This window comes from Condylura cristata, unplaced genomic scaffold (genome assembly GCF_000260355.1).
Source record: "Condylura cristata isolate star-nosed mole 26May11 unplaced genomic scaffold, ConCri1.0 scaffold00016, whole genome shotgun sequence".
In the NCBI taxonomy this organism is placed as follows: domain Eukaryota; kingdom Metazoa; phylum Chordata; class Mammalia; order Eulipotyphla; family Talpidae; genus Condylura; species Condylura cristata.
The window spans coordinates 37,230,345-37,248,045 of NW_004567117.1; the positions used below are offsets into that span (position 1 = coordinate 37,230,345).

General features: G+C 44.6%; 1 protein-coding gene across 2 annotated transcripts; it reads right to left on the minus strand.

The window, feature by feature from the left end:
* Window positions 1-239: 239 nt before the first annotated feature.
* NARS (asparaginyl-tRNA synthetase) lies at window positions 240-13,818 on the minus strand. 2 transcript variants are annotated; one of them, XM_012725932.1, is made up of 15 exons: window positions 13,668-13,818; window positions 12,566-12,645; window positions 10,568-10,633; window positions 10,378-10,470; window positions 10,205-10,294; window positions 9,233-9,311; window positions 8,216-8,286; window positions 7,114-7,200; window positions 5,353-5,574; window positions 5,054-5,253; window positions 4,506-4,641; window positions 4,070-4,183; window positions 2,215-2,346; window positions 1,784-1,915; window positions 240-1,323 (listed from the first exon to the last, which is right to left on the minus strand). In XM_012725932.1, the coding sequence occupies exons 1-15, from the start codon at window positions 13,708-13,710 to the stop codon at window positions 1,192-1,194; spliced, it is 1,677 nt and encodes a 558-aa protein (XP_012581386.1). In that variant the 5' UTR covers window positions 13,711-13,818; the 3' UTR covers window positions 240-1,191. The 2 variants fall into 2 exon arrangements, with proteins under 2 accessions (XP_012581386.1, XP_004683991.1); XM_004683934.2 differs by having other exon boundaries at window positions 12,566-12,648.
* Between the last annotated feature and the right edge of the window lie 3,883 nt (window positions 13,819-17,701).

Genomic DNA, 17,701 nt, shown 5'->3' on the forward strand with positions numbered 1-17,701 from the left:
GTAAATGCCCCATTTTTTACCTGTCAATTCCCTTAACTGCAAAGTAGGGTAAAATCAAATGTGTTCCAAAAAATTCAAAAAGAGATGTAATTAGCCCCCACATTTAATTAATCACTCCTCTTCATCACCATGTAGTTTTAGTAATACCTAATTTTACATGTATACACATCATGAAAAATAAAAAAAAAAGACATCCATGAGAAAGAGTTGTTCAGCTTTAAAAAAATTAAGCCAGCAAGGAATTTTGAGTGTGTCCATTTATTGATTGCTGGGAATACAGCCTATTGAGAATACATGACATGCATTTTTGGGGGAAATTAACCAAATCTTAAATGAAGTCATTCAGTAAGCCTGCAGAGTTAATAAGGTAGCAGAGATTAGATCTGAGGACACAGTGCAGATGAGTCCAGTAGTCACTTACAGTTGCCATTAAGATTCCAGCTGCAAATCTTCTGGAACTTATTTATTCTTAATTACTTAGAAGCTACAAGGAAAGAGAGAAGATCAGTCTGCCTCTTTAGCTTAAACTAATGCCTGGAAGGATGCTGTTCATCAAAATGCCCACCCACCAGATGCTCTCATTTCAAAGTAAGGCCATTCCAGTTTCACTAATTCTTTCACATCAATGTGTATGCCCAAGACTTATAAGCAGCTATGAAGACTTAGAAAAGACTAATAATGGATGCAAAAGACTGTATTCATGTGAATTATATCTGTTCTAATCCTAGCAGGTTTTTACATGATATTGTCATTTTCCCTCCAAGAGGTTTGTGTTAACTCACTGATACAATTAAGTGTTATAAATTAAAAGATTTCCAGTTACACGCATAAGGAGAGAAGATGAAGTTACTGGAATGTCTTAGATCGTAATTCAAACTGTTTAATTATATATGGCATACACATGGCACAAAAATCAAACCAGTATTTGGAGAAAATGCTGAAATGTATTTATCAGTGTCAGGGAACCCCAAACTTTGTAGTGAATATTTTTTTTCTAAAAACGATTACCATCACTATCACTTGCTATTCCAAGTCATTCTGATTACTTTTTGTGGTAGTAGGAATAGGAAGCAAAAACAGATACACTGCGAGGGAATACAAATGGGAAGATTTTGGCTTTTTGTTTCTTATAAAGAAGCAGTCTGTCCCGTTCTTGTATTTATTTTCCATTGTCACTTCAGGGGGAGCTGGTTATGGCTTGCAGCGCTGCACAAATCGAGGATACAGGCACACGTCTCGGATGTGATACCGATTCAGAATCCAGGTCAAGAATCGTTCCAAGCCCAAGCCATACCCTCCATGAGGACATGTGCCGTATTTTCTCTGTTAAGAAAGAGAGAGGAATAAATACTTAGTTCTAAAAATCCATATAGTTAAATTTTTGTATAGTAAAACAAGGCAGCACATTGTGGTTAAGTATTCAACTTTAAACTGTACACTTTCGTGGACCACATGCCAAGAAATGTGGGTATGAGGAAGGCCAAGAAGTCAGAGATCCAGTCCCAACCTAGAAAGAGGGGGTTTCAAACTTTTGCACTAAAGCAGTGTCTCTTTGAACAAGGACAGCAGTTAAATAGATTTTCAGATGCAGTTAACAGAGAAGCTGGAAAAAGACAAAACTAGCTTAAGTCACGTGCCACGGTGTTATAACCAAGAAAATGAATACAGCTCTTTCAAATACCAAAATATCACCTCAAAATCTCTTTTTTGAAATAGTTCAGTTTATGTAGAAATATCACAATGAAAAAAAATCCAAAGAGCATTAAAAAAAATCTACTTTTACCTGATCTGTATACCAGTAATAGGGAGTGGGGTCAATTCCTTCCCTTTTATAACCGGCCAGTATTTCTTCACTATCCCAGATACGCATTGAGCCCCCCACGATCTCGCCAACATTGGGCATCAACACGTCAACCTTCAAAAACAAGCAGAAAATAAAATGCAGTCACCACCAGGCCATGAGACCCAGCACTGCTCTCGAGTTTAAATGAAAATCCCCAAATATAAAGAGGTGCTATGACCCTACATGATTCAAATACTCAAATTCTGCAATTGAACAAAGTAAGATAAACCTAATTAAGGGAAGAAAAGAACACTTCCTTAAATAATGTCATTTGATTTATAATCAAGTGTTTGCCATGAGCTCTTATTCCAGTGACAATCCCCACCCCCTTAGAATCAGAGTCATGAATACTACTGGAATCACAAACTGACAGATTCAGTCAGGCGGGAATCCTCAGGACATCGCTGCATGTAGAAGGACTTGATCTCCACGGGAAATCGACACAGCAAGATTGGCTCATTAATGGTGTCTGTCATCAGTCTCTCAGGAGCTTCTGGGATATCCTGAGGTTAAACAAGACTTCATTAACATTTACACTCGAAATGCAACGAGACAGAAGCAGCTCTTGCAGCCTTTCCTCCTATAACAGGAACATCGTAGAGTTCACACCCCACCCCCAGCATCCCGACACACAGGCAATTTCCTTAATACATAAACAGACGTAAAAAGTCACAGCTATAGGAGGAACTGTAAAGGCTCTGCCTTTCTCTGTAGTGAGTCATTAAGTACGGTGCTGCTTGATGAGAAAAACAAAATGAAGCCCTAGTCATTATCCATGTGACTAGATACTGTTAGGTTTTTCAGTGGCCAGTTTTCTCTAGCTCTGAAGCAAACATGGCCCACGTTAGTCCCACAAGGCCTCAAATACTCGGCGAAGGCTCCGGAACATGACGTACATGCTGAGTATGTTAGTTACAACACTAATGCTTACACTCTCCTGTTAGCTGCGCGTCTATCCTGTTACAATACACCAGCACCAGTACACCTTCTGTGTGGCGGAAGAACACAGCCATCGCTAAAAACCCAATGTCAAATTTATAGTGTAACCAACCTGTGATAGCCAAGATATGTTAGATAATGAGGATGATGTATCAAGTTAACCCATTTTTCTCCTCAAACATGCTTCAGTAACACACACACACAAATCCTAGTTAAAACAGAAAACTCCTGTCCCGGTAAAAAAAATTGATGACAAGAACTGCACAAGATTTGATGTGCTTAAGGTAAGGAGTGAATGGAGGGTTTCCCGGCCCCCGGCCCTGCCAGGCACTTAGCTCACCTAGGCCTACCACCTCGCAGAGTGGACGGCACCTCTGAGGTAGAGGTTAGGAACCAGAGAGAGGTTCACAGTTAGAGAGCAGTAAGAGGTGGGAGCTAGGCTTCATACTCCAAAGCTTGTGTTCTTTAAACTCAGTCATTCTGCTTTGGTAAATATTACGTGATAGTTGTTCTCAAGTTTGCAGCACCAAATTTTATTATCATACATCTTAAATTGAATTCAAAATTGATTAAGAGTAATCTATAAAGACCTAGTATACTGTCCTCGGCACATTCCTTCTAAAATTAAAACTCATGTAGCAGAGATTCCTTTCACAGTAACAGAGCTGGGAAGATCTCATAAGGGGTGGCTAGATGTGCAGCGAGAACCCTGGGACTGTGGACACCCTGTACTCCAGGCCACGCCAGGGGGTGGTCGCAGCAAAACGGACAGGCTCAGCTCGTCTGGGGCACCTGGCCGCCCTCCCCATCACGCCCTTCCCTGGGCTCTGTACTCTCACCAGTGGCCGTTTTCCTCTTTGAATCTCCTCCACGTGAGGAGAGCTTTTCTGAAAGCATTAGATACTTTCTCCAGAAAAAAACTGAACAAATATCTAACCACATCAATATGTAATTTGAATTCATAACTGTCGGAAGCATCCTCCAGCTGAGAGAAGGACAAGTTTTTTAAATCGAGATCACAGGCTGCTCATGGGAAATAAACAAGTGTCAAAGGAGGAGACGTGAGGGCAGCCTGAACATTTGCTGGTGATTATGGCCACTGGGACGAGGTGCTGGTCCAAGGCTTGCTGGGCAGCGGCTAGCTCGGTGACCGCAGACTCGCCCAGAGGCGCTGTTACTACCTTTACCTGACGACAAGCACAAGCCTCCGGCGCGCGGGCCCGCGACGCAGGAGTGGCTGTCCTGCACGGCGGCACCGCTGAGGCGGGCACTGGGAAGGCTGCGTACCTCTCCGAATTCATAGAAAGTTCCATCTTCTTTCTTAATATTGTGTTCTTTCAGCCACACAATCGCATCTGAATAGTTCATTCGCTTGAAAGGCCGTTTGGGGGGCTTGAAGTTCTACAGCAAAGTGTATGTAAAGAAATGCTAACATTAACCTTTCCATTTTAAGATAAACAATTTTGCCATAAATTATTGTTTCAGACCAGAAAACAATGCAGACATGCCCCCAAATGGGAAACGGATGAAGCTCCTGCTATAGCAGTTAAAACATGATTTACTGGTGCTGTCTAATACCCTAAATTTTAGTCTTCAAAATTAATTCAAAGCTCACAGAGCCATTACATCTACAGAAGCCGAGGGCAAAGACGCCGTTGCTCTGCACACGACAGCTGGGCCTCCTCCCCAAGCCCAAAGCGCCTCAGCCGACCACCGCACCTACCGGGTTGAGGTCATACACGATGCTTGCCACGGGCGACTTCAGGACCCGATCCACCACGTCGCAAACCAAGTCCTCCAGTCGGTTCAGGAGGTCCTCGAAGGTCAGGAAAGGGCACTCAGCTTCCACGTGAGTGTACCTGAGGCAAGCGGCGCTGGGTCAGAGCTGCAGTTCGTGTAATTAGGCCGCTCATGAGCAGGGATTAAAACGCCGAGGCAGTGTCCAGAAAAGGGACATTCTAACCTGCTGGTCAAGCCCCAGCCATGCAAACTAGCCTGACACAACCGCCTGCCTCTGTACCGTGGATAGTGGTTTCTTATTTATCCCTGAACTCAGAGTCAAGGCAAACACAGTGCACAGACCTTGGGTAGCTGTGGCCAGAGGCCTAACTACTCGCGGCTTCCAAATATTTATTCAACTGCTCTTCATGTAGCTTAACATATCAAAAATTTTGACATTGACATCACTTGCCTATATAAGGATTGCTTCTCTAAACCTATTTAACCTGCTGAATCCAAAAACATCTTTAAGATAAAAAGACAATCCCATACTCAGCCAGGTGCCTTCGTGTTCTGGACTGTTCTGCACGGTAGGACTGTGCGATACAGAAAACGTCTCCCAGGGCTGGGAGGCAGGTCTCCAGGTACAGCTGAGAGGACTGAGTCAGAAACGCCTCTTCCCCGAAATAGTCCAGCTTGAAGAGTGTAGCGCCGCCTTCCACCTGTGTCTGCACTAACGTTGGAGGAGTGACCTGTCCAAACAGAGAGAATTGAGGACAAGCCCGTGAAGGCACATCCGCCCGGGAGGGGAGGCGGAGGTTCCTTCGCGAAGGCGGCAAATGGGCGCCTACCTCGCAGTACCCCCGGTCGAAGAAGTGATCTCGAAAGCACCTGGTGACCACGGAACGTGCTTTCAGGATCTTGGACATGTTTTCTCCTCGGATCATCATGTGTCTGTTGTTGAGCTGCACGTCCACGTCGGACTCTTCATTGATCAGGTTATCTGCCCCGCCCGCAGGGGCCAAGCCCATCAGCTCCCAGAAGTCACAACTCAGCTCATGGCCCCCCGGAGCCTGAATTATCAGAAAGGGGATGGGGCGAGAAAAACAGAAAATGGACGTCACTCGAGGTTTTCATTTACGTCAACATCTTTGGCCTTTCTAAGACCCTCACCGCCGTTAGCATGCCCTTCTACAAAGAGTTCAAGTTTATATTGATATTTTTATATTTAAAATTTCAGAGAAAACACATACATACACATACTTAAAAAAAAAAAACTAGAAAAGGGCAAACTAGAGAATAAAACAAATGAGCACCCTGTAACTTGAGCATCCTATAATTCTTACTACAAATGATTTTTTTTGTTGTATGTTGCTACCCTTTGTCCAGTAAGTTAAAAGAAAATAGAATACCCTTTTAGTGCAAAGGTTTTACTAAAAGCTGCTTCTCTTTGGGAAAACAATTTTAGTAGAAACTCAAATTCCTTCCAATGATTCCATTAAAAGCGATCCTTTTTCGAAGCTACATATCATAGAATAGTTACAGGGGGCTGAGCACTGCACAGCCAGTTACAGTATGACACCCGCTCCACTCTGCAATCTCATTACTCCCAAGAAAAACCTAATGAGCCCGAGTTAGAATCAGATAGTCATTGTAACAGAGGTTCTTTACAGGAGCTGTGGGAGACGCCATCAGTATTTCCAAGCTAGGCAAACTCTGGGGGCTCCCTCTGGTGGTTAACATGTCACATTTGTTTGTTTTCTTTTCCAGCTAACATATATACACATATATTTTAAAGATTGACTTATTTATGCACACAACTGGGGTACAGGCCAGAGGTGCTGGGCAGGGGGTGAGAGGACCCACTAGAGACAGAGTGGGGAGTAGAACAGGCAGATCCACTTAAACACACTGCTGAGGGGAGCAGCGGGTGGGTCAGGAGAGGTTTGCCGCGCCATCACCATCGCCATTGGCAGGGAGGTAGGTCGCCTTGGGGCCTGGGGATCAACTTGTGCTAAGTAGCTGCAGGGAGCATCACAGTGCTGTGCTTTAACCCCTTGCACCACCAGGGAGGATGCTTCAGCTAACAAATATAAGTCACTGAGGATCAGCAACAGGTAGTGAGAACAGGGAGGCACTGATGATGTGCCTGATGGCTGGAGTACAAACAAATCTGAAAATAGAGTTATAGTTAAAGTTTTAATTTTAGTTCCAAAACTTTCAGATTTAGATTGCTCTTTCTGGAATTGTGTGGGGAGGCTGTTTATATTTCCATCTATCTGAACAATGACTCACACGCTCACTTCAGAAAGGAGATACCATGGTCTGTGAGGCTGGCGGGGAATTCCCGAGCTGGGTACATCATGCGTGTTGCACATTTCTGTTTGACTTTCTTTTTATTTCTTCAAAATTTTATTGATTTGTCATTCATTTACAGAAACAGTTAAGTTTGGAAGTACAACAGTGTACAGAGTTCACTGAAAAAGGAAGAGGCACGCAAAATGTAGGACGTTCATCACCTTTGTATAGCTACATGCTAAATGCCAAAAGTATGAATACAAGCCCAGGAAAACAAATACCTATTTACTCAGTGAGGAACTCGAGCCTCTCACCTGCTTGCCCTTTGGGGTAAGATTCAGCATGCCGTACACCGCAACACTGCTCTCAGTGGACAAGAGGACTCCATTGTAACACTGACACTGCACGAGACCCAAGTTCAGAGTTAGTTATTCACCTTTACATTACAATATCCTAATGGCCAGAAAGCTAAGGGATCACTACCAAAATAAGGTGATGCATCAATTTTTTACATTTATTAATTTATATATCTATTTACATTGTTGTTCATTGATGCCTCATTTTTTAATATTAACAAAGAACAGCTATTTTTGTGGAAGGTTTATCTACCTATGGATGCATGTAGATGAGTAAGTATATACTTTATATACATACACACCATAACTGACACCAGCTCACACTGCTTTAAAAAATATCTGGACAACAATTCATTTTTCTTTGTCCATGAACAAGTTATGCCAAGATATAAAACCTTTTTTTTTTAGAAAAAGCATTTTTTTTTTTTTGCAGATGCAGAACAAGAAATGGGATGACCTCTGGAGGGCAGAAAGGGAACCTATAAGCCAGAACTGACCACATATTAGCGGCTACTCAGGTCTGTGTCCCCATGGCTCCCTCACATTCACGTGGTAAAACCCTACTGCTATGCTGTGATGGCTTTAGGAGGTGGGGGCTCTGGGAGGTAGTTAGGATTAGTTGGGGGGGAAGGCAGAGAGCCCTCAAGAGTGGGAATAGGGCCCTATAAGAGCCTGCTCCCCCACTCTGTTCTCTGCTTCATAAGGACATAACAGGCAAGCTCACCAGAACTTGGCGATGCCAGCTGTCTGACCTTATGCGTCCAGTCTCCAGAATGTTGAGGAGTAAAGTTTACGTTTCTGTTGCTCAGAAGCCCTCCAACCTATGCTGCTTTGCAACCGATGCCCACGCTGGCTGAGACATTAAAGCCTGGTGGTGGGCTCGTGAGGGTTCGCTCTTGCTCTGATTTCTATGTGCTGGGCCTCGCTCACAAAACTAGTTTACAATATGTACACAGATCCTAGAAATCCCAAGACCAATGATAAAGGAACCTACTGAAAAAAAAAAAAAAAACCTCTTCATAAAATTATAAATAAGTCACAAAGAAAAGAAAATATTTACCAGCTCATCTGACAAGACACACTGAAGATAACCTGTCCCATCCCGCAACACCAGAAACATCAAATTCTTTCCTAAAAATGAGAAAGAAACAGTCAGCCAAGTCTGTTTTCAAGGCACTTAGGATTGTCTCAAAATTTAATCTCATTTCATGGAGACTCCAAAATTAAACGGCTCAAGTTCAAGCCTCCCACATGGTCCCCTTCCTGCATGCCAGTGACATCACTGCCCCGCATCTGCACAGCATTCTCTCTTCACCGCATTTTTCGAGTCCTTCAGGGCCCTCAGGAGCCACACGATTTGGGGACAGCGAGACGGTAAGCAATGTGAGCTGAGGGGGGCATCATCTCTGCTGGAGGCCCTGCTGTGGCTAGCGAGGTGCAGGCCTGTTTCCCTACCAACCCCTGTTGTTTGAACATAGAACCTTGCTGTTTGGTATCATGTGGTAGGTTATCTTTTATGTTGGGAATACTATTGCTACTGACTTATATGGAAAAATAGTTGAGTGTTCCCAATACCTAATATTGTTGCACAGAATTAACCTTCTTATTTGTGACTCCAACCCCCCTCACTTATCAACAAAGGACTTGATAACTACTTACAACAAAACAGGTGTAATAAAAGAATCAACATTTTAAACAAGAGAAAGCAAAAGGTCAGAATTGAGGGAGAAGCAGGAAGCAAACAGACTAATTATAAAAATCAACATTCCTGTGAAAAGTCAGCTTCAGACTTGATGCTGTCCTTCCTATAACACCCTCTGCTTTTCATAACGACTTGAAGTCAGTTACACAGGTGTTTACTGGATACCTCCTTCTCTCTGTGGCTACTTCCAATTAAACTGCATTTAAATGATTAGACTTTAATAGTTATATTAAGTAAGTGTACATTTAAGATATAAATCACCATTTCCTTTAAAAAGTCAGCATCCAAATAACAAAAGTGATTTTATACACTCTTCATCCACGACGAGGAATATTTAAAATTAAAAGAAGAGAGAAGAAAAGTTGTGCCATTTACCTTGTCTGCGCAGCCTGTGCACCCAGCCAAACACCTTTACTCTCTGGCCTCTATATCCCTCTAATGCGTTAATTTTCACCTGTCCAGTTAAAATAAATAACATTTGATCAATCCTATCACTTAGGACATACAAACCTTTTCAGTAATATTAGCTGGAGTGCAGAGATGTGTTGAAAATTCCCAAATGGTGCAAAAAAGGAAAATGCAGCCATTCATTCTATTGCAGATGAGAACCAGAGTTTCATCACACTAGAACTATTAGAACCAAAAATACCCAAGTCTTCTTTTTCTTGGTTCAACAACAGCAGTGAGAAAAGCCCAGATTTTCAGATACTGCCTCATAAAATCAATGAATGAGTGATGTCACTCTAGAATAACCCAACTCCACGCATTCGCCTTTCCCTCACCTCCTGCATCCTCCCACACTGGAAGGTGGAGTCAACACAGGCAGGTTTTGTCTGGGGGATGAAGAGTGGAGATGAGCAAAAGAAGGGTTGTGGCACGTGGCCGAGAAAACAGCTTCACTGAAGAAGCAGGAAAAATAGAACGTTGACAATAAGCACTAGTTGAAATCTAACCATGTCCACTCACAGTCCAGTATTCCCTTCTAGAAAGAACATAGAATGACTTCAATTTTATAAAATCATAAAAATTTTTTTCTGGTTTAAAAATCACACCATGACTTTTGATCTCTTCAAAAGTGAGGCCCCTGGTCATGAGGTAAGTCACGCAAGGAACAGTACGCAGCAGTCACAGGATTTGAGGTGGGACAGAACTGGTTCAAATCACAATTATTGAACTTTATAGTGAAGGAGCCCAGAAAAAGCAGCCTCATCACCCTGAAACATTTGTTTTTATCCCTTCTGACGGACAAGACAGACACTGCAAAGGAACACGGCATCTGCCTCTCAGACACGAAAACGATGCTCTGATGTGGCAAATCAGGTTATCTCAAGCTACGTGGGCACTTACGCAGCTTGGCTCAGGGAGACTTGGGTCGTTTTTAATGGTAATCTTCTTTGCTTCCTCCAGGTTCTTTTCTCTTCGCAAATTGTCTTCCGCCTAATTTTAAGGAGATGCAGTTTGTTAATAATGAGTCCTGTGTTTTAGTTTCAAAAATGTTCGGTGGCAAATTCCCGGCTCACCTCTTTTTTCTCCCGGGATTCGCTCTTCATTTGTTCCCTGTGCCACATTTTCTTGATGTTCTTCATCTGTGACTTAGAAATAACATCCCACCTCTAGAGACATAAACCGAAAATTTAATTGTTCTCAAGACCTTTGCTAGTGAAAATTCATTGCAAACTATAATTCTGTCAAATTTTTGGCTCACCTTACCTCATTTTCTTTTTGTGAATCTACATAAATGGTAGGAAATGGTTCTTTTCCAGCTGTCATCAAAGCCTTGGGTGGGGAAGGCAAAAAAATAAAATAAAATAAAAAAGAACACATAAATTATAAACATAACTTAGATGAATAACATCGAGAACATAATGACGAGTCAAGAAGAAAGCCCAAGAGCTACAAGACAATGTTGACGGAGTGGCTGGTGCAAGTACTAAGAGCACCCCACTTAAAGTTAAAGCCCCTCAGATCCTTCTTCAAACTGTTTTTGCAAATTCTATGAGACAGTGTCCCCAGTACAAGCAGACTAGATGCAACAGATGTTAAGCTGACAAGAGACAGCAAACAGCAAACGCCAGTTAACAGCAAAAGTCAACTGCAGATCACATCTACACATGTAACCCTCCGTAAGCAACAAGGAAGTCATTTTTGAAACTCAGCCACATAATGGTTAAATATATAAAAGTCTATGTTTCATTTCACTTGAAAATTACCTTACATAGGGTACCTCTTTTTTTTATCAGTACTATGAGTTAGATCTCACTAAATCATTGATTATTTTAGTTTGTACTTAAAAAAAGAAAAGTTGGAAATGTGTAAAAGATGGATTTTATTTAACTGCTTGAAATGTTCCTTCAGAGTTTCTCCTAGTTAGGTTCAACTGAGAAATGCAACAAATCACTCTCTCTCCAGACAGGAAAGAAAGATTTCCCTCTAAGAGCAAAAAACGGAGACCCACCTATGACACACCGAAAAGAAGCACATATTATCACAAAAAAAGGAGAGGATGCACCCAGGACAAAAGGGCTCGCTAACCACTTCAACAGGTATCACAAGATAATCAACAAAGGGCCTCCCTCAGCACTATTAAGCTACCTATCGTAAGCCACTGTGGTGGGAGTTCCATCCCTGGCCAGAGCTGACCCACATGGCATAGCAGACATCTCCTGACCTGCCTACAGCTCCCCTCAGCAGTGTGTTTCCGTATATTTGCCTGTTGTGCTGTCTACTCTGTCTCTGGTGAATCCTCTCACCGCCCCCCCCCACACCCCTTTTATAAGTATATAAAGTAAGTAAATAAAAGGAAGTAAGTATATAAGTAAATAAAATCTTTAAAAAAAAAAAAAGATAGTCAACAAATGGTATGGATACATACAGGGGAAGATATAAAGCAGAGGTATTTTTCCTAGTACTTCCAAGGAGGGAGCTTTAACCACCTTCCTTCCGTGGCAGCTATAGCCACTACGGTTCAACACCAAGTCCATGGCTTCCTGGAGGGTCACCGTGGCCCACATCTTGACCTGATACAGTCAGTCAGTCACTAATATTCATGCTCCCTGCTCTGGAAGAACACTTCTACTGCTTTCCCATACAAGGATGCTCACTAAACTTACTTAAGCATTCAAGGGTCAGAGAAATACCTTGAAAAATGATCATTCTGGCTTCAAGTTCTAGAGTCATGAGTTACTGAGTGTTGGCTCTGAGAAATGGGTCCATTCCTGGTGTGCTGATATAAACCTGGCCTTTTGTCATCTAATATACCACTTAGTTTATCTTTATTTTTTTTAAAAAAAGATTATTTATGCACACAAGAATGGGGGTACTGGCCAGACAGTGGGTAAGGGGATTCACTAGAGGCAGAGTGGGGAGCAAAACAGGCAGATCGACTGAAACACACGGCTGAGGGGAGCAGCGGGCGTGTCAGGAGAGGTCTGCTGTGCCATGTGGGTTAGCTCCCTGCTGGGAGATGGAACTCGTGCTGCAGGGACTCTAGACAGCTTCATAGTGCTGCATTTGAACCCCCTGTGCCACCAGGGAGGCCCCAAATGTACCACTTAGTTTAAAGTGATGTGTGTACTGTCCTGTTTTTCATTTTCTGAAAATTCTCTTCAAAACCTAGTGCTCGTGCTTAACATGAAACTTAAATGAGTCACATAATAAGTGACAAATGTTATTAACAAATGCAAAGTCATCTTCTTACAAAGACACTACCTTCAAGCCTGTTTTAAAAGGTTTCTCCTTGGTTCCATCACCTGTGGCGTCATTTCCCTCTCGATCCGAAACATATAGCTCTGCTGTTTCACAAAATGAGAATATAATCAGTCAATAACTTGGCCAATAAGTACCAGTTACTTCACACTGCAGCTACTTATCCAGTGTTTAACTTGATGAAGAGAAAAAGCATCATATTAATAAAAGTTATCACAGTCCAAATGAAATTATAGATTATAGATTCTAACCACTCTATTTGAGTGACATCCATCTCAAAAAAAAAAAGTGATACTTACAAATTTAGTTTTTCAGAGTGAACTCGGGTTATTTTAATTTGTGACAAAGCTTTTATCTGCGTGAGTCCCTAACGATAAAACAGACGCTCTAAAGTTGGCCAGGCCAGACTGGAATCCTGGCTGTTGACCCTGGGGAATTCATTCATTTAACCATACTGAATTTATGCCTGTTTCTATAAATAAGGGAAACAATACCATTTTGAAAGGCTATAATGAGGAGGAAATAAAATTACACATACAAGTCAGATATCCTGGTGCGAGTCATCATGGCTAATGTGTACTAGTTCCCTCTGGCCTGGAACAACCGGGAGGTCTAAGGTTGAACAGACTGCAGAAGGCCTCGCACCTAGTAAGCCTGAACAGTGACATCAACTCCTGTTTCCTAAAGATGTTCCCTGGAAATCTCAATATGAATTAGGATTCCCAAGTCCTTTTCCGACGGCCACTTAGGGACTGATTGATCTGGAGTCTACCCCCACGTCCGGCAGGGCCTTGCAGTGCCTAAGTGTCAGCTGAATCACGGGATTTTTCGCAGAGGGGCAGAGCTGGGAGGGGGCGCCATTTCAGCCCTGGGACACACCGGAATCGCGGGGAGCCGGGGTCCGGGCAGCGAGGATCAGGGCCCCGCGGGGTCCCGGCCCTTCCCTGCCCTTCCCTCCCTCCGATCATTCAGATATAGAAAGGGAAGGAGGGTCCACTCCGCCAGGCACTGAGTTAAGGGCTGGAATTCGGCCTGAACAAGGTTCCTGGCCCAGGCAGAAGCATCGCGGCACCTGCTCACCCCCGAGTCCCCGAGCCTCACTCACCTAGCACCATCCCTGCGGTCGCCCTGGTCACATCCAAGGACATAGCCTCCAACAAGCCGCCGCCTTGTCACTCCAATGTGCACCAGAGGCTTCCTTGGCTCGGAGGTTGCATCATCAGAACGTCGAGCACTAGTCGCGTGGGTGAGTCACCCAGCGTCGCGGCGCCATTGGTTACGGGAGGTTTCGGGTTGTGGGCGAGCGGCGCCTCGGCCGCCATCTTTGGGCCGGGTAGAGGTAACTTCCGGGTCGAACGCCCCGCCCCGCAGACCCGGGAATCCGGGATTTCGCGCCCCAGGCTAGGCTATAGTTCCAATCGCTTGGGACAGGGTCTCCCCAGCTTGCTCTCCTGAATCTTCCATTTCCGCCCCCAGCTGTTCGTAATGAGACAGAATATCAGGATTTCTTGTTTCATGTGCGTATCCTTCAGTATCTCCGTCATCTGTGGATGTTGGCCCCTGTCACCAGCATCCCAATCTTGCTCAAAAAACAAAAACAAAAAACACATGCAAAGAGGCTACAGTAACAGGATGGCGGCTGTGCCAGTGTCTCCATCCTCACGGATGGACTTACATCAGGTTGACTTGACTGGCTCCTGCCTCCTACCTAACCTTCCAGAGCCAACTTTGACGACCCATGGGACACTCACCTCACCTTTGGGGGTCTAGCTAGCCACCTGGTAGCAGGTGGACTGCATGGGACCCCTGGAAAAGGCAGCACAAGCCTCACAACTGGAGTGTTTGTTTCAAATAATTCTCCAGGTATTTTCATCTCCCAAAGGAAGGACAGCCTCTCCTAACACCAGTGAAGATCCCAGGGAACTGCAGCTGCAGCGCCCCCGCAATCCGCCCCCTCCTCGCTCAGTCTCTGCCCTCAGCTGTAAAAACCGTGCTCCCGTCTCTCCTCGTCTGCCAGTCGGCACTGTGCCGCCTGTGCGCGCTGTGTCTGCCAGGAGGCCGCACATGTGTCCACGATACTAAGGCGCGACGTCCTTCCAGGACGGCACAGAGTTGTGCTGAGCACTTACTAGCTCTCTCTTAGAATCCAGTCTCCCTCTGGAAGCAGAGCTTTCCTTGCAGCGTCAGGGTCATTTTCAAGAATAAACACGTTTATTGGTGTTCATGATTGAATAAACGAATGAATGACATAGCTCTTCTGTCTCTATCTCCCTCTTTGGCCAGCAGGGAGTTTATTCCGCTCTGGCCGGCAGGGGGTGCCCTCCTATGTCTGTCCTCTCCGGTGTCCATGCAACGTTGTCCTGGTTTTGATTGGCGACCCGCTTTGCTTATCGGGCACCAGACGCGAGTTGCCGTTCCTAAGAGAGCAGTGGTCCTTCTGGGCTACCGTAGCCGGCCGCGGCTGCGCTCAGGGCAGCGACGCCAGCGACGCCGTGTTGTCTCCGGGCACTTCCGAGTTGTCCTTCGCGTCCCCAACTCGTGCGCCTGCGCGGCTCCCGCACGTCCACGTGCCGAGTGCTCGGCTCGCTCGGCTCGCTCGGCCGCGGTGGGTGCTGCTCTCCCGGGCACGGTCTCCTAGCAGACTCAGACGTCTTCTAGCAGCTTGTTCGTGCACTCGGTTATGTGCTCAGAACAGTCTTCGGAGAGACAAGACCCCAAAATCACTGTAAGCACCTTTCGGTCTCCTTTCCCCGTCGAGGAACGGGAGCTGATGGTCTCGGGCGGGGGGCGCTGGGCGGCGGGGAGAGGGCGTCGCGGATCGCTTTATTAACGGATCGCTAAGGAGTTGAGAAATAACTCAGTGATAATGCAAACCGGTTTGGAACCTCAAACAAAAAGTGGGGATTTTCATTCTGATGAAATCACTACTTTAAGAACCTGAAAGCGTAACTTGTATTTTTCGTTGTGGAGTTAAATTTAAGCACTTAGGTTGGCTCTATCATCTATTTCAGGGTCACCCAGGCGTCTTCATGTTTGTGAAGTGTTTGCTTATAAGCACTTTATAGTTTCTCCTTAGAAAAGAAAAACGAGTGAAGATACTTGATATCCCTGCTGGATGCTGACTGACCCTTTAAGGAGGTGGCTAGTGATGCAATTCCCTGCAGCTGGGGTTCAGACGCCAGCCAGGGGCTTGGCCACGGGACACAGGTTTCTTAGTTTTTGCCTCAGTGACCCTGGTCAGGTGCCCTGACCTCTTCGAGCAACAGGTTTTTCAGCTGTAAAAGGGCAATAGTCCTTCTCTGGAAAGGCTGAAATCAATAGACACAAATGCCTACCTACTGTATGCTAATCCTGTGAACCTCTGTAATAAGGATATAATAATTGTTAATAATTTGGTGGTGGTGGTTTCATGAACTTGCACGAACCAAACCTTCAGGACTTCATTCAGACTAAGGACAGCTGGTATTTTTGCCCATTATCACCCTTCCCCACGCCTCTCCTCACTCCCCACCCCCATGAATAGACTGTGGCCGGTATTCAGATGTCTCAGACTCTGCAGATCACTCTCAGTGCCCCAACTCAGCAAATGACCACTCTTGCTTTTAGTCAACAAATGGGAGTTCTCTGACAGTCATTAAAAATTACAGACTTTCCTGCTTCAACACCCATCCTTTCCTTCCGTGTGAGATGCCCAGTGCAGCCTGCTTCCTACCAAACCCTCTGCTGACTTCCCTCCTCCACCGCTGTCAGGTATATGCCCTGTGGTCTGGTGGGGGCAAACAATTAAGAACCAGTGTGAGCCCAGCCATTTCATTCTTCAGCCTGACCTAGATAGCCCTACCCAGGGTCCCTGCGGGCTCACAGGCTGTGCGAGCTCTGGTCCGAACTGCTTCCCCTGAAAGCACAGTTGCTATCAACCTGGGCTGATTTCCGCCCTGAATTGCCCTGGGTACAATGTAGGCTCTGGGGTAGCAAGTTAGAAAGGTGAAGACAACTGCAGAAGAAACAAGGAAGCTTTCCAAAACAGACTTAGTTGTGTCCTCTGCAGAGAGGAAGGCAGTCTTGCAAGGCACCTTGGAAAACAGTCATTGTGTCAGTTTAGCAGGAATTCAGGGACCTACAGGTCTTGGAATAGGGAGGAATTTCACATGCCCAGCTGATAACGATAGTGTGTTAGGATTCTAGGTACTGGAGAAGGTCATGAAAGTATTTTCACGCCCGGCCACAAAATCCTCGGAAATACTACAGTAAATTAAAGATCTTGGTTAATGTGTTCACAGTGGTGAAATTTGATGCAAGGTTTTCAAATATTTGAACCAAAATTCTGCTTTTTTACAAATAATCCTTTATTAAACTCTTGAATAAGCATTTTTTTTTATGTGGGTCACACAGCATTAAAATAAGGAAGGTAGGTGAGCATTTCAGACTGGGTGGTACCTGGAGACCGCCAGGGTTTCCATAGACTGGCTTATTCCCTATAATTGACGCAGGTGTGCGCTGTTCATTTAGCCCTTGATACACTGGCTCGTGGCCCATGAAGTAAGCAGAGAAAAACAAACTTTAAGAAAGTGATAACGTTTTATTTAAAGGAACAAAGAAAGGGCTCCCAGGTACGCTGTACTTGGGTGGGGCAAGGAAGCCCTCGTGGGCCTGTGTCCAGGGGTGTTTAAACCTTTTTTCCTCCAAAATCTCATCATCCTGTTTGGTGATTGGTTTTTCTCCTGCTGGCTCTGCTTATCCTGACAGATGTGCCCATTTTCCCAGCTCTTGGTCTGTCTTTCATGGCCACTGTCCAGGTCTCTGCCCTCATTAGCCCTCCCGGACTTCTGTTCTTACCTGAGACCTCTTCAACTCTCCTGAGTCCTGCCTGTGCCGCCACGGAGCCGTCTCTAACTTGCTCTGGGACTCCTGACGCCGGGGATGACTCCGATTGTCAGGCTTACATCATTTTGTCTTGTGGATGCCATAACAAATTATTGTAGTTACAGGATTTTCCCCCTCGCTTTATCTTTTAACTTTCATACTAGTTTTTATGCATGGTAAATTTACCTTTACAATATTCCAAAATTCGGAATTTTGCTATATACATATGCATGTGTATACATAGTTTATATTTATACTTTCATATGTTTTCTTGTT